Source organism: Drosophila navojoa, chromosome 5 (assembly GCF_054131105.1).
Source record: "Drosophila navojoa isolate 15081-1374.11 chromosome 5, UAZ_NAV_1.0, whole genome shotgun sequence".
In the NCBI taxonomy this organism is placed as follows: domain Eukaryota; kingdom Metazoa; phylum Arthropoda; class Insecta; order Diptera; family Drosophilidae; genus Drosophila; species Drosophila navojoa.
In genome coordinates this window covers 22,540,405-22,556,096 of record NC_142893.1, presented here as the reverse complement: position 1 = coordinate 22,556,096, position 15,692 = coordinate 22,540,405, and the positions used below count along the sequence as shown (strand labels likewise).

The 15,692-nt window shown below is 38.7% G+C and overlaps 2 protein-coding genes across 2 annotated transcripts in view; one reads left to right on the top strand and one right to left on the bottom strand.

Annotated features, from left to right (window-relative positions):
• Positions 1 to 1,032: 1,032 nt before the first annotated feature.
• Positions 1,033 to 15,692, bottom strand: part of uzip (beta-pore-forming protein unzipped) — a 36,930-nt gene continuing 22,270 nt past the window's right edge. The window contains exons 3-5 of the mRNA XM_018106352.3: positions 2,859 to 3,647; positions 2,443 to 2,789; positions 1,033 to 2,387 (exon numbers count right to left, since the gene is read on the bottom strand). Coding sequence (XP_017961841.1) covers positions 1,983 to 2,387; positions 2,443 to 2,789; positions 2,859 to 3,606 — 1,500 coding nt within the window. The 5' untranslated portion in view covers positions 3,607 to 3,647 and the 3' untranslated portion in view covers positions 1,033 to 1,982. The remainder of the gene's footprint in view (positions 2,388 to 2,442; positions 2,790 to 2,858; positions 3,648 to 15,692) is intronic.
• Positions 12,752 to 14,357, top strand: LOC108654807 (stomatin-4). The gene is made up of 4 exons (XM_018106358.3): positions 12,752 to 13,039; positions 13,108 to 13,630; positions 13,997 to 14,162; positions 14,234 to 14,357. Exons 1-4 carry the CDS (start codon positions 12,907 to 12,909, stop codon positions 14,330 to 14,332), a joined length of 921 nt encoding a protein of 306 aa, XP_017961847.1. The 5' UTR covers positions 12,752 to 12,906; the 3' UTR covers positions 14,333 to 14,357.

The window sequence follows — 15,692 nt, the reverse complement described above, 5'->3', positions numbered from 1 at the left end:
GAGAACATCTTTCACTTTCGAAAAAATTAAAACTGAATTGGAAAATTCAAAATTGTCATGGAGTCATTTGCAACAACTTTGAGACATTTTGACATTAAACAAATAAATGTTCTAGTTTCGATATTGTTACAAATTTATATACAAACTCAATATACCCGATTCAATACATAAACAGAGTATATTGAAAATAAATCTTGAATAACAGGTGTTGTAATTGGGTAATAAATGCGTGCCTAATGACGCGCTGTGACAAGCATATATCATAGCGATAATTAGAAAAGATTTATATGGTGTCTTAGCAAACCATTTAAAGTGCGTATTGAAGTCTCGTTAAAAGGCCGCCTCAGTTATGGCTAACTTAAAGGCAATAAAATAAATAATTAAAACTAAACAAGTTTATTACCAACAGACAGTCACTTGGCGTGTTCAAGTGCAGAGAAATCACAAAATATCTAAACGTAGTATTAATTGAGTTTGACGATGACTTAAGACGACTTCCTTTCCCACAGTTTGATAGTTTATTAGAATTAGCCTTGGGCTAAGCATTTACTTCACATGTAGCCGACAGCCTCTATCGTGAGCAAAGCAGAAACCTCATCCATCAGCTACATTTAACTAACGAATGTCAAGTTCTGTAAACATTCTGAAGTACAAGGCAAGCAAATGTTTACACAGCATACGAACATATCATATCAAATTATATCGCATCGACAGCAATTTGATCAGCTGACTTGAGATAAACTTGTTTATGGAATAATTTAGAATTAATTTCAATTCAGACAAGATTGAGAACAAGTCGAATAAATATTTTGTATAGGCAAATCTGAATGCTGGGGCTTAAACTCAGGTTATGCATTAAATTAAGTATTGAAAATGTAGAATTGATATGCTAAAGAAAATCAACTGTGGTTTAAAAAAATATTCAAACTCAAAAAAAAAATATATATATAGAAAATTGAAATTCAACTAGCAATTAAACACAAGTGTTAATTATTAACTGCCAATCGGTAAAAGTATATTAATTGACACAGGTTTTCAAACAATTTTAATTTACAAGCTTTATTTTTTTCATTTTGTTTTTTGTTTACTTTAAATGAAATTGTAGAATTGTTTGTTTGCTTATTCGAAAACAAAATACAAGATACATGCGTATGTTAAACTAGGATAAAGAATTCGAGCAAAATAAAGCTGAAGTGTAGGGAGTATCGGACGCAGGACACAGACAAACAAAATAAAATTAGTAATTAATTTACATATTTGGAGTGTTTTCACTTAAATGTGTACATATATATATATATATTAATATATATATATTACTTATGTTTTACATAGATTTTACATTTTAGACATATACATATACATCATATCATAGAACGTACATATCTTTATCTTTTTTATAGCAATTCTATATCAGGCGCCCAATCAATTAATTCATTTACTTTTACTACAGCTTATTGTGAATGCTTTTGCGCTTAACAAACTAAGCTCTAAAAAAAAGCCACAAAATTAGACAAAAAAATATGCAAAGCAGCTTAAAAATTGTTAAATATTGTTTATCGGTATACAAGATATATATACTATATATAAATGTAAATTTACTTTTGATTCATTTCCTTTTGTGAGGGGCTTGTTTAGGAATGTTTTGTGTTTCTCTCCTAAAATTTGTTTTCGCTACGGTATATATATGTATATATAAGAAAAAGCAGGCATTGGGGGACAGTATAAAAAATATCAACTTTTGTTCGCCTCTAATATCCACTGAACACCCACACAGAAAGCTAACCGGTTATCGTCTCGTTCTTTGTTCGTTTGTGGCGTCCTATATATCAATTATTAATTATGTCTGCCTATCTTTCCATTTTGGGGCCTGTGTCTGCTACATGTGCTCACGAGACACGACACGCTCTCAAAGACGGGTACAACAGGTACAACAACAACAATTAAACGCTATGCTAATCGAGGGAGACCCTCCCAAAGCCCATCTACAGATTCAACAGCATTATCGAGACGAGCGCCATCAATGCATATCCTGTCGCCTGTATTGTGGCTATCGCATTGTTGCTGCCGCCTACTCCAAAGCCAGCGAGCGCTGCATCCTTGGAGGACATGTTCTCTGGTGCTTCATGTGAGTTGACCTCGTTCGTTGAGGTTGAATCGTTCAAAGTTTTCTCCAGCGAATCGGGTCCGGAATGCTTATCGCCCACATGCTCCACTCGCACCATGGGCGGCTCATGTATGGGCGTGGGCTCATTGGTGCTGGTTGTGGTCGCATGTGTCGTAGTCGATGTGGTTGACGTGGTGGTGGTCGTTGGCACCAGCGTGCCATTCTCAATCCAATAAACGGGACTGAATTCCATCTTCACGTCCTTCAAATAGCTCTTGCGCACCTGCAGCGGAAGCACCAGATTAACGGAATTCGTAAAGGTATGCTGGCAGACTCACCTCGGCGCTGATTTTGCGGGAAACGCTTTCGCTGTCGTAGTAGAAAGCGGACAGCTTTGCGGTGTAGGGCGCCTCCAGAGTCACATAGTTGCCGAGCAGCGTCACATTGATGGCCGTGCCTGGCCAGAGCTTGCTGAACACGGCCTTATTCTCGTGCCGCTTCTCACTACGTTTCAGAGCCCAATTGATTTCTGCGGGCGTGGCCACATTCTTCTCATAGATCTTTGTGGGCAGGCCCTTGGCCACGCCCTCATGCGAGCCCCAGTACTGCAGATAGTCAAAGCTGTAGCTAATTATCTTCTCCATAGTGGCGTAGGTGTCGCCTCGGTTCTCCAGAACGCTGCTGGCTAAAATGAGAAATGGAATCCCTCTTAGTTAGCTGATACTTTGGCAACTGTAAATCTCTCTCCACTCACCCAGCTCTGTCATATTCTCGCGCAGGCTGGTGCGCAGGCGGTCCAGCTTGATGTCTCGCAGCTCGTAGCTGAAGGGCTCCGTTTCCACGAGTACTTCGCCATCGTCATAGTACTTTTCCCGATCGTTCTCCGCCACCTTGATCTTGCCCAGACCCACGGGCTCCAGTCGCCCCAAATTGTAGTCCGCACCGCGGTGCGATTCGCCGCCCTCAGCGTTCGCCGGGTGCACCGCACGATGGCGCGCTATGAAGGACTCGTCGCCAATGAGAATGGCGCCGACCGGGATGCCCGCATTGAACTTCGTCCAATGTTTCCAAGCGATCTTGCCCAGGTGTCCACGGTTCATCAGCACGTCAAAGTTCTCATTGATGGCGTGCTTGAAGAGCGGTGCAACGCAGACGTGCCGCTGCTGCTTCTTCTCGGTGTGGCCAGAGGTGCGCACTCCATCGATGGTCACGCGGCACACGTAGATGGGATAGTGCTCCTCATCTGAGATGTATTTGCCGCCCTCGACAGCCGACTGCATTTGCTTGGAGTCCTTCGGATCGTACGTCTCCCAGACCAGAGTGCTCGATGTGACCAGCTGGCCCAGCTGCGTCGAAGCATTCTTGTATGTGAGCACGGGATGCGTGTGTCCCTGGCCGGGTGTCACCAGCTGCAGCAGGGCCATCACACAGGCAATGCCGGTCAATTGACAACTGCTCCGACAGCTCCTGCTGCCCATGATTGTACTTCGTCGTCTGCTCATATTTTGTTCTCTATGTTGTGCCCAAAGTGTTGAGGAAAAATCTGAAAGGGAAAACGTCGATGGAGATTAGAAAGTGTAGTTAATGCAGGATATTTTTAAATAATAGATAGACTGGACTTGTGCACAAATTATAAAGCACTTTCGTTTCGATAGAATAGATTTGCTCTGTGGAAATATTGAGCGTTATCTGAAGTAAACTATTTAAACAAGCATATTCCAATGCTTTCATTTATGTAAAATAAACCCAGAGAATACTGGAGCTGAAAATATGCTGAGACGGCTAAGAAATGCTGCAGCCATAGTAAACCGTATAAGAACTAAATTATTATTGCTCAATAATAAAGGGATACTTCTCATGCACTGCATTATGTTTTAAGATAAGTTTTCATAGCTCATTGTACTAAAATACTTATCCTTAAATTCTCGCTCCTAATCAAGAAAATATAACGAATTAGAAAGATCATTGTGAAAATTCTGCCTGAGGTTTTTAAATTGGGAAAATATTGAAATATTCGACATTTAATTACAACTTTAGTACATTTAAATTAATACCTTAAGAAATAAAATTTTGAGTAACTTCAGTAACTCTACAATAAAATAAATATAAATTTTATTTCCTGACAATTCTCTAACCATGATTTCTCGTCAAAGTCTCCATTGTCTACATTTGGTACAATATGTTTCGTTAGACGTTTGTCGAGGACACGTGTGCTAGAACTTTTCGCAGCCACTATGCCTCATGTGCACATGTGAAAACTTTGCCCCTCAACTTGCAGCCGAAGTTTTGTGGCACAAAGTTTCATTTTATCAGCTGCCGAACGCCATCAAGACAAATACTATTGAACTCGTCTGCGAAACGAAAATATCTTAACCAAGCATCCTTAATAGACAGCGCTGTTGCTGACAGTGCGTTTAGTGAACTTGGCTTGGTTAAATGCCTCTGGCAACGAGCAGCACATAGTGCATGGACAATGTAAGCCCCCCGCTTTGAAGCCCAACAGACTGCGGCTCCGACGGAAGTTCGCTTGGTCGGCTCCTGTTCTATTTGCCAACTGTTGGTGTGGCGGTTGCCATTAAAAGCTTAAATGGTATAAACAAAGCCTGACCGAAAGATGTAAAGACACCACATCGAATCACCCCCAAAACAATTCATTTGTCGGCTTTGTGGCCTTCATGGCAGGGGGCGTGACAGCTGACGACGAGGCTGATCATTAGACGCGTCAATGTCAGCACCGCAGACACGGACCGGCAGACAGAGAGACGGACCCGCCGCCGCTGTCCACTTCAGACTGGGGAATACATGAAAAGTGGAGGCGAAACACTGTACGCGCCATGCGCCATGGGACATTCGATGCTGTTGTCCCAATAAATTTGTTGCTTGTTTGCGCAGAACTTCATCGCAGCCAAAACACATGGCGTATACGTAGTTCGAAAGCGTAAAAAATAACAGATGCAAGCAAGAATATTTGCGCAATTCGAAGAGTCGATACTCTTAGTGATAAGACTCTATAGCTGATCAAATCGAGTGATAAAGCGATTTTTATATGGGGAGCGGTCGTAGAACTGTGGGCTCAAAGAGAACTTTGAACTATTAATATTCAGTTAAAGATTAAATAAAAGACAATAAACTGAATAAGCAAAAAGAGCAAATACAATTTGAAACTTAAATATTAGAGTGAAAGATTAGCAAATTGACAAAATCAAATTTATAAAGTTTTTTTAGTTTATTTATAATACATATACAATTCCGTAAGTCAATTTCTCCAGCCAATTATTTTATCCACGCTTAACTCTCTATTTATGCGCATACTCCATCGGAGCTCACTCAATTTGTTAGTAAATCCAACTACACTTTGACAAATAGGGTATATTACTCGAGAGCGGAAGTGTAGTCGACGCCATGTTTATTCATTAGCAGCCATTGTCGAGGCAGGCAACTGCTTGTGTCGCCTGCATGTCCTGCAGCTAGTCCTGCTGCTGCTGCTGGTGTTAGTGTCCACTAGAACAACGTCTAAGGTCTGTCTTCGTCCGCTGTCCGTCCACTTGACACTCTGCATTGTGTCGTGGCTTTCTCTCCGCCGATGTGTCTAACCTTAGCGCTTGACCTTAGCTGACAGCTCACACCACACACAGACACACCGGCCGCTGTCTGCGGCGGATATGAGATGATAAGGTTACATGCAACATCATTTGTTTGCCTGACAAATGATGTGTTATTGTGATAGTGTTTCAAAAGCCAGCCCAGGCACCAGCAACGGGGCATGCAACTTTCTCGAGTGGGGCGTCGAGTTCAAGCAGACGTTGAGTCCAAATTTAAATATTGCAACACAATTGAGTGTGCAGTGTGCAGTGTGTGTAGGTGTAGGTGTAGCTATAACTGTAGTGAGGTGCCTGCAGCAAGTGATGGATGACAAAGCAGCCACTGAAGACTTTGAAAGGATTACAGCGTTTAGAAGATGGCTGGGGGGAGACGAGTGCTTGGCATAGTAAATGGTTTGAAGTTTACAAATAACGAGTTGCATATATGTGCTTATAGCTATAACTCATAGGGTAGTTGGAGTTGGGGTACATTGAATTATTTAGAGCTAGAATACTAAAAGAATGCCTGCAGAATTTTATAAGGTTGACTGCATAGAAATTCAAAGTGCCTCAAATTGTATATGTTTTAATTATTTTCTATGACTACGCATAACTATTAGTTATAAATATAAAGTGTTCCGTGCGATAGTGATAAATATATATTATTATAGGTTATATCTAGCATGTAATTTTCACATTTGATTTATTCTCGGCTGCTGTGCTTTTATAAAGTTTAATGAAATATTGCAGTAATTTTTTTTATTGCTGGTTTACTACTTTCGGAAGTATTAGATCTGAAAAGTTTCGTTTATCTTAAGAGACTCCTCTTAATAAAATATAATAAAAAAGAGACAACTTCCATAAAACTCGCCAACAGCTGTTAGTTAGATGTCACGTACTTTTCACTTTACGACCGAAAGTATAACCCAAATTTAAGTAAATTATGTGATGAGCGCAGCAAAATATATGTTACTCATGCTCAGACGACCTCACTCCACTCACTTAAACAGCTCTTAAAACATTCAACTATGACGCATGGCAGAAAATGTGAGCCACTCGCTGGCTGAAGAATTACAGAATTCAAGAATTCAAGAACTCTTAGCTGCCGCCCCAGAGTCGTCGTCGTCGCCGGAAGTAACTCTCATAAAAAGTCGGTAGCAAGGGGGCACAGGGGCGGGGTTTAATATGCAAGGAAATAACAAGACATAAATTGACCTCTGGTAACCGCATAGTTGACCCCCTTTTTGTGCAGTGCAATAAATATGCTAAAAATAGCAAAGTAAATTAAGGCGCAGCCCAAGAGAATGTCTGTGTGCTATTCAAGGCGCAGCCACGTTGCAGCCCTGTGCAACAACACAACTTGCAACATAGTGCACGTAGCGCTTAGCAGCAGAATTCAATTGAGCCAACGCCGGTGAAAGTTCACGTTGCCTTTTATTAAATCAAATGCCTGCAACCTTGCAACATTGTTGCAGGTCTCACACTCTTTAATTTCGGGGCGCAGACATTGAGATTTACGAGGCAAGCGCTGAAAGGTCTGCGGGCGCATAACTAGAAAGCAACCAAAAGGGGCAGGGGGCGAGGAGCCAGCGACACGGACTGGGGCTGAGCTGGGGCCAGGCGCTGCGCTAGTTTAATTGGATTTTATTGAACTTTGACTCTGACCCTCATAGCTGCTATTGCAACAAGTTGCAGTTGCTGATCGTAATGTAGATTGTTGCATATGCAACATAGACACACGCGCACACAATCATGAGCACATGAGTTATGAATCCGGTACTTCATGAGGGCGGGTGCGCACTGAGCACCGCGCTTCAATTCAACTCAATTTGGCATTGACACCACGATAATAGGTCGTATGTTCTATCGCGTTCCCCATTTGATTTCTCACTTGGTCAGCTGAGAACAACACGAAACGCTGACAGAGTTCACTGCACTTGCTGGGCAGTAAAATGAACCTAGGCAATGTGAAAAGGGGCTGCAAAACGAATTCAAAATACCCTAAACATAAACGATAGAGAGCTACATATATACGGAGTCTCATAAATTTGATTTATTGTCAAATATCAAATAATTATCAATAGAAAAGAATAAAATATATTTACGAACATGACTTAGCTATGGATATTTCCCATAGACGTCACCTTCTGTTCCTTACATAAATTTACAAATAACTTTGTTACCCTTCTCCACTTTAATGACTATAGAGTATAGAAATTAATTAGAAACTCATTAAGAGTTATTTAGCTGGCTCTACGTGCTGCCCACTGTGATTGGGCGTGGGAATGTAGCAAAAATCAGTCGGAAACACACAGCAGAGATGGAGCTGGCGATGGCGATGGCGATGGCGACGGCGACGGCGAACGGAGTTGGGGAGCGAGACAAAAGACAAAATGTTCCTAACTCATTTACTGTTTTACGACACTACGCTCGATGCCAGATAATTGATGTGAAGTGAAAAGTGTTTCGAGTGCTCGAAAACTTTAGTGAGATAATTCAATTACTGCTGAGTATCGAGTGTTTTCCAGTGAAAAGTCGGTGAGGGCAAGGGTTAAGCTCTTCTTTGATTATGCAATAAATCAGAGCTCTCAATGGACCACAGAATTAGTTTGGGGTAACTATTGTTGACTGCGACGAATTCAATGAAAAACTCAAATGAAATTGAATTTTCCTGCTTGGATAATAAATTGCATTTGGGTGCAGATTTTCTAGAGTTGTCTGCAAACCAAAACGAAATACAAATATGCAAATCCAGTTGAAGTTTAATTAAAATAGAAGGATAAAAAAATGGCACTGCAAAAATGTCAACTTGGAAATGAATTAAATATGTAAAGTTAGGCTACAGCGCATGACTAGAAGTTATCCTGACCATCCAAGAGGTATTTTCTATATTTTTGTCCTACAAAATAATTTTATATATATCCGCCTGCATAAGTTAGAAATATTTGTGAATTAAAAATGAGATAAACGTATCTCGCAGAAATTAAAGAGTCGCAATATACTTTGAGCATATCTTTGATTATATATCATCTCAGAGATCTCTGTTCACAGCTACACATAAAATCTTGTGCGAAACCGAATTGAAGCCAATTAGCTTGTATATTAATCTTTCCTTTCTCTTTATGCGGTTGGACTTCCGATTTAAGTAACTTACTCTGAACAAACTCAATCTTCGGTAAAATGTAAGATTTTATTAATTTATAAAGTATATTCATTTGAAAGCAAAATAAAAAAAAAAATTTATTATTAAGCAATTAAATATAGATTTAAATTCATTAATTTGTTTTTATTTATTTATTTTTCAATATATACTAATTATAATGTATATAGTATATTTATATATAATAGTAAAATAATGTATACATAATAATAATAAAAATATACAAAGATAGCTGTAAAATATACTTCTTTTAATTCTTAAATTATTATTATAACGGTACAATCTCCATTTAATTCAAATTTATTCAGGTTTCATAAAAAAAATCCGTGTTGACAATTAATACGGTTCGAAAAGACTGTGGAAACGCGAATAACATGAACAGTATTATAGGAATAATTATACAACTGCCCAAGATACCGACTAAAAAACTATTGAGAAATCGTGTTCCACTTGGAAAACTGGGTATATAATCTCAATGATTGCGTTCAATAATGCTCCATAATTATTGAGAAATGTGTATCCGCAGTCTTTGCTGGCTATTGATAAATGTTTTCGATTTGCCACTTAATTGATAGAGCAGAGCACAAACATTTTTGCAGCTGCTTTTCGCGTTTCCTCAATTATACAGTGGGAAAAGTCGTGTGTGATAATTGGACTTGAATGGAAATTGAGTTGTTTTTCTTTCTTTTCAGTTTCGGTTTTGCATGTTTTGCACCGCTATGGCAAACCGATCTCAAAATGTGGGTGGCTCAAAGTTTGGAGTGCAGCTTTAGCTTTTGACTGTAATTGCAATGCCACGCCCTCTCTGACAGCCCCCTTAGGGCGCACAAACCTGTTTGGCGTGAGACAAGTTTCGTAATTGCCTGTTGGATTTAGCTCTACTCGACAACAGGTGTCGATGCCGTCAACCCCCGGCCCACGTACTGCCCCGCTTGCCCCTGGCACCCACGCTAATTGCCCCATCTCAATATCGATTCTTTATGCAACCAGTTGCCAAGTCTCGTACTCCTCTTTCGCCTACTCCCCCTCCTAATCTAAGCCGCACAGCGGTAACTTTTTGTCTGATGTGTTCAGCGGCAGAAAAATCAAAGAAAATAGGAAAGCAAAAAAAAAAAAAAAAAAAAAAAAAAAAAAAAAAAAAATCGTTGCTTTTGGCTGTTGCTCTTTTGGCCGAGACAGTTGTTAACTTAATTAAAGTGCATGGCGCAAAAGTAACAAGAGTAGAGCAGTGCAAAACGTGAGTTGAGCCGGGCTTACTCTACAGATGCCCTGCACGATTATTCTAAAAAATCTTCAGAAAAATATGTTTTTGTTTACTTCTGTTAATTTATGTGTGTATCTTTCGTTAAATATTTCACTTTATTAATACAACTGTGATAAACAGCTAGACATATCAATCTGTCTTGTATTAATATATCTACAAACTGATCCATTTATACACCATTTAATTTAACATTTATCACTTATAAATCTGAACATGTGATACTTTATCACTATCTATATCTCTGTTTAAGTGACTGTAACTTTATATTGCTATAGGTATACATCTAACAATGGACATACATATACCTTAACAATCGATTAAAGATCAATCTATTTATAGACATATCTTACTATGTACCTATGGGCTCTTCCTCTTAACTAATTGTCCACTTATATCCACTATTCCATTGCTGAGAGCATATGGAAGTCTAAATAATATATTTACCATGTCAACTTTTATATAAAAGATGATATAATACCTCTTCGTATGCCCACTTTGTCATCATTAGCAATTATAGCTCTTGCCACATGAGGTCTTTGTATAATACTTTTTTCTTTTTTGCTTTCTACGCATTTTAAGTCAGCTTGGTATTCAAAATATTTTTGTGCATATATCACGATTTTTTTTTCTCTTTTTGGTTTCGCTTTTAAATTTTAAATGTTTCTCAACTCTTTCTTGTTGACTCTCAATGTGTGATTTATTGCAGGGCATCGCTTCTGTTTGGACAGCTGAGATAGGCCGTTGCGTATGCTTACCGTCAATTGACACCCCCATCGAAAGCCCCTTCCCCAGATGCCCCATTTGCATGTGCATCTATTAGAGCTGCATCAATTAAGGCGTCTAGAGGACCCAACACCCAATACACACACAAACACATACATACACACGCACACACACACTACACACACTCGTTAGCGCCAGACTCGACACCGATTCGGACCAGCTGCTGGCCAGCCCATTAAATTGAAATGCACGTGATGCACGTGACAATGGGCAAGGTGTAAAGGTGTGTGTCCCCTGTCTCCCCAGCCACCCCGCCGTTCCTGTCTTTATTGTCTGGCCTGTTAGTGAAACATTTTCCGTACACTCAATTAATTTAATGGATCAATCGATCGTTTTGTTTGATGCTAGTCATTAAATTAACGCATTGGCTGTGCAAATTGTAAGCCGTTATTTATCATTTTCCCTTAATTAAAAGCTTTTATTGGCAATCAGCAGAATGCTAAGCAAATAGCAATATTATCTAGTTAACTAATTGATTAACCAAAAAACAACTTTTTAGTGTTACTAATGTAATCAAAGAAATTAATCTGTATTTTTAGTTTATTAAATTGCCTAAGCTTTGTTTTATTCTAATGTATTTTTACAATTTTTGGTACAATAAAAATCCATAGGAAAGTTTTTATTTATTTATATATTGAATCGACATCAAGACAGGAAATATACGACACACACACAAAAAAACTGTCTCAAATTGAAAACTCGTGCCGGGAATACGAGTTACAGCCTCAACTAACTAAATATTCATTTAGTTGAAATTTAATTTCTAGTTTGTATGCAAATCGTAAACTCATAAATTGTAAGACCGGCTCGTTTCCCGCTTCAGTTTTAAAATGATAAACAAAAATTATACAAAATACTCGCAGAGCTTGAAAAACTTGGCAAAGATTTATCTAAGAAGCTCATCGGGCAACATTTAATTAAAACGAAATTAGACAAACAAATGAGCGGCTAATTAATTAATTCGTAATGCCCAATAAATTTGTCATCAATTTCAATTCGGAGGCACCCCAAAAAATGAATGCATTTTCTATGCTGCTTTTAAGTAAATAATGAAAAAATAAAAAACAACAGAAATAATAATGAAACCAAACAAAAAACGATCCGCAGCTAATCGGTCTTGAGCCTCGAGGTTTCATAATTTATATTAATTTATTTGTAATTTAATTTTGTGCGCTTTGTAAAAAGCATCTTCGATCCCTCACAACTGTGCGCAATTAAATATTTAAATGGTTTTCGTTATTTTTTTGTATTTGTATTTGTATTTTTTTCCGACGGCTGCTTTTTGATGCCTTTGCATGTTTTCAATTTGCCGCTTAACCGAATTCAGTTGAAGGTTAAAAAATGTTTCAATTAATAAAATTGAAATGGAAAACATTTCAGCCGGATACGACGCTTAAACATGTAAAGAAAAAACGAACGAGCAGAACTCTGAGAGACACTTGAAGTTGAATTTGTATTTAGAAATATTTTTTATTTTTCTTTTATTCTAGTATTTCTGTTATTAGATTTCAATTATTTTGTTTTCATTCCTATTTTGCTACTACCTGTTATCAAATTGTGTAGAGCGAAACAATTTGATGGGCACGTGCTTGAGTGGACTGTCAAATATTTAGTCAACAGGAAGATGAGATGATGATGAATGACAGTTCTATTAACTTTCCACTGTTGTGTGTTGTCGCAGCCAAAATACTAATAAGATATATACTTTGCAAGCTGATATGATTGAATTTCTCAGATTTGTGAACGAAACGGACATAAAAACTAGAAAAGAAATAGAAAATTAAATTAATAGAATACTTAGATCTGAAGAAATAGCAGAACTATATAAGTCTTTTGACTTGGAGAGAGTTTCGATTGCTTTCTCTCAACAAACCTTTTCCTTGATAATCAACACTGATTTGTTTTAATATATGTTGTGATTCTCTACAAATTTGTGTTATATATTTACATAGTTTCTATGATATTTCTTTGCATATTATTTGCTTAAATTTGCATCAAGTGAAAATTATTGGCAATGCAGAATGAAAAGAAAACAGAGTTCAGCCATGATATCAACATGTATCAGGACGGCAAAGATAGAAACGACTCGGATTCCTTGAGCTCCGATTCAGCGGAGGAGGTAAACAAGCACAGGAATGTGAAAACCAGTGAGTGCAATAAAGCTTGGAAATGTTTAACATTCCACGGTAAAGATCTCGCAAACATCCACACACAGCTGAGAGTCAGCCCAGCAAACCCATCGAAATAGCGTTTGTGGCGCTCTCTTTCGTACTGATGTTCATCACGTTTCCCATCTCGATATTCATGTGCTTGATCATTCTGCAGGAGTATCAGCGGGCCGTGATATTGCGGTTGGGCCGCTTGCGCCCGGGCGGTGCACGTGGCCCTGGCATGGTGTTTGTTCTGCCCTGCGTTGATCGATATCGCAAGATCGATCTGCGCACCACATCTCTCGACGTGGCACCACAGGACATACTCACCAAGGACTCGGTGACCATCAGCGTGGATGCTGTACTCTATTACCGTGTCAGGAATCCACTTGACGTCGTGCTGCAAGTGATGGACCCCGAAAGCTGCTGTGAGCTGTTGGCCATGACAACGCTCAGGAATATCACCGGCGGGTACATGCTCATCGAGCTGGTCAGCTCCAAAAAGGCCCTGTCCAGGGAAATTAAGGCCGCACTCGATTCCACGGGCGCCACGGAAGCATGGGGCATTCGCATTGAACGTGTCGAAATGTGAGTAGAAATAATTAGAACAAATGCTACAGACATACAATAAGATCGTGTTGAATCTCTAAATAATCTCATAATATTCTGCTCAATAATATTCACAGTTCGACCTTTCACAAGCTATAAAAAGAATATATATTCTCTATTTGCTTATTAAAAAGTCAGATATTATTGGCTGACAGGTTTATTTCAATATCGTGCTGCCTTTTGTTGGGATTCGCTCATGAGCTCTTAAATTATTCATACAGCGAACGGAGTTTATGAGTGCTCAAAACGAGCCACAAACCCATTTTATGCTCCTCGCAATGAAGTAGCAATCTAATTTTCAGTACGTTCGAGTCTTAATAGCTCTTTTCTCTCATTCCCATAAAGCACCGATATTTATATGCCGGAGTCGCTGCAACGTGCCATGGCCGTGGAGCAGGAGGCACGCCGCGAGGCAATGGCCAAGGTAGCTGCTGCAAATGGAGAACGCGATGCAGTCAAGGCACTGAAGGAGGCCGCCGACATCATGGAATCGAATCCCATAGCACTGCAGGTGGGGATTCGTCTTTCGCTTTCTCATAAATGACTTTTGAGCTATAATTATGAATCGATATAAATTTCCAGCTGCGCTATCTGCAAACACTCAATACGATTGCAAACGAGGAGACGCAGTCCATTGTCTTTCCCTTCCCCATCGATATTATGCAGAAGCTAATTAAGTGAACAGATCCTGAGCTGCACAAATGAACTTTGAAGTAAACTTCTTTTCAAAGCTTGAATAAACGAATAAACGAAACGCAAATTATGGTCTTTTGACTGTGTATATTAATTATAATATAATGGTTAAAATCAATTATTCTGATTGTTGAATTCTACTGTAAGATTCTGTGTATAAACTCTTAGGGGCAAAGATTTTGTAAAAGTCAGCTTAAGTTCAAATGTTAGATTTTCGGCGTAGAAAAACGCAAATGTCAATTATTCTCTCAAGTCTTGGAGCATATTTCCATAATTAAGCAATAGATTTATGGCTTTTGTTTCTCCCCCGAAGACCACAAGCAGTAATTTGCATCATTAAAATCAATTAAAATCTGTTGTAATACAGCGCACAAATACCAATTAATCTTGAAAGCATATTCAAAATAAACAACACGAACAAAGCAGTAAAGTTAAGAAAAAGTGAATACAAGTACAAAGTACCCCGATGTCGAAATAAGTTTCTGCTGATTGACATAAAAGACAAATGGCCCGGCAAGAGCTAGAGGCAGCTCTGAAGTGGAGGGACACTCAAGGCTGTCTGTGGAGGGTGAATGGGGGGTGCGGCTCATACTTGAAAAAATCTTGAATGCCTCTACTACTTGCAGCACTTGCAACATTTTTCGCATATAACTCACTTTAATGGGTTTTTAATTATGCTAGGGCGCAGCTACTCGAACCTCTTGAGAAAATTCATTATATTCAATAATTTGATAATGGACTTTCTATGAAAAGCCATCGGGCACGCTTTTAATTGAACAACATACTCATATTGTTTTCATTTTTATTTATTTTTAAATATTTCTCTTGAAAGCGTTGACCCCGCTGCGCACTTTAAACAACTGAATTTTGGTCATGGACCGTTTGAGTCGAGTTGCGAGATCGCAAGTTGGACACATGTGTTTTTTTTTTTTTGTTTTATTTATTTATTTTTTTTTTTTTTTCATTTATTCTTTTATTTTCCCAAAGAGCTACGTCATCGTAGCAGCAGCAGAGCAGAAACCGAAACAGAAACACAAACCGGTACCGGTTGGACGCAGTAACGAACCACGTGCTTGGCCACTATGCCGCCAAAAAAAGAAAAAATAAATAAAAGAGCCAAAGAGTTGAACTGGTTTTTTGCGCTTTAGCACCAACATGAGTTTTTAGGCAGATACGAATATGGAATCTGCTACAGTGGACTACGTCTATATATGGTAAATGAAATGAATAAACATTAACTGTGACTAGTAGAATATAATTGATATAAATATTAAATATAAAAAAATAAATTTATTTGAAATAATTATTTAGGCAGAAATCAACAAGAAATTTACTATTAGAAATGGAT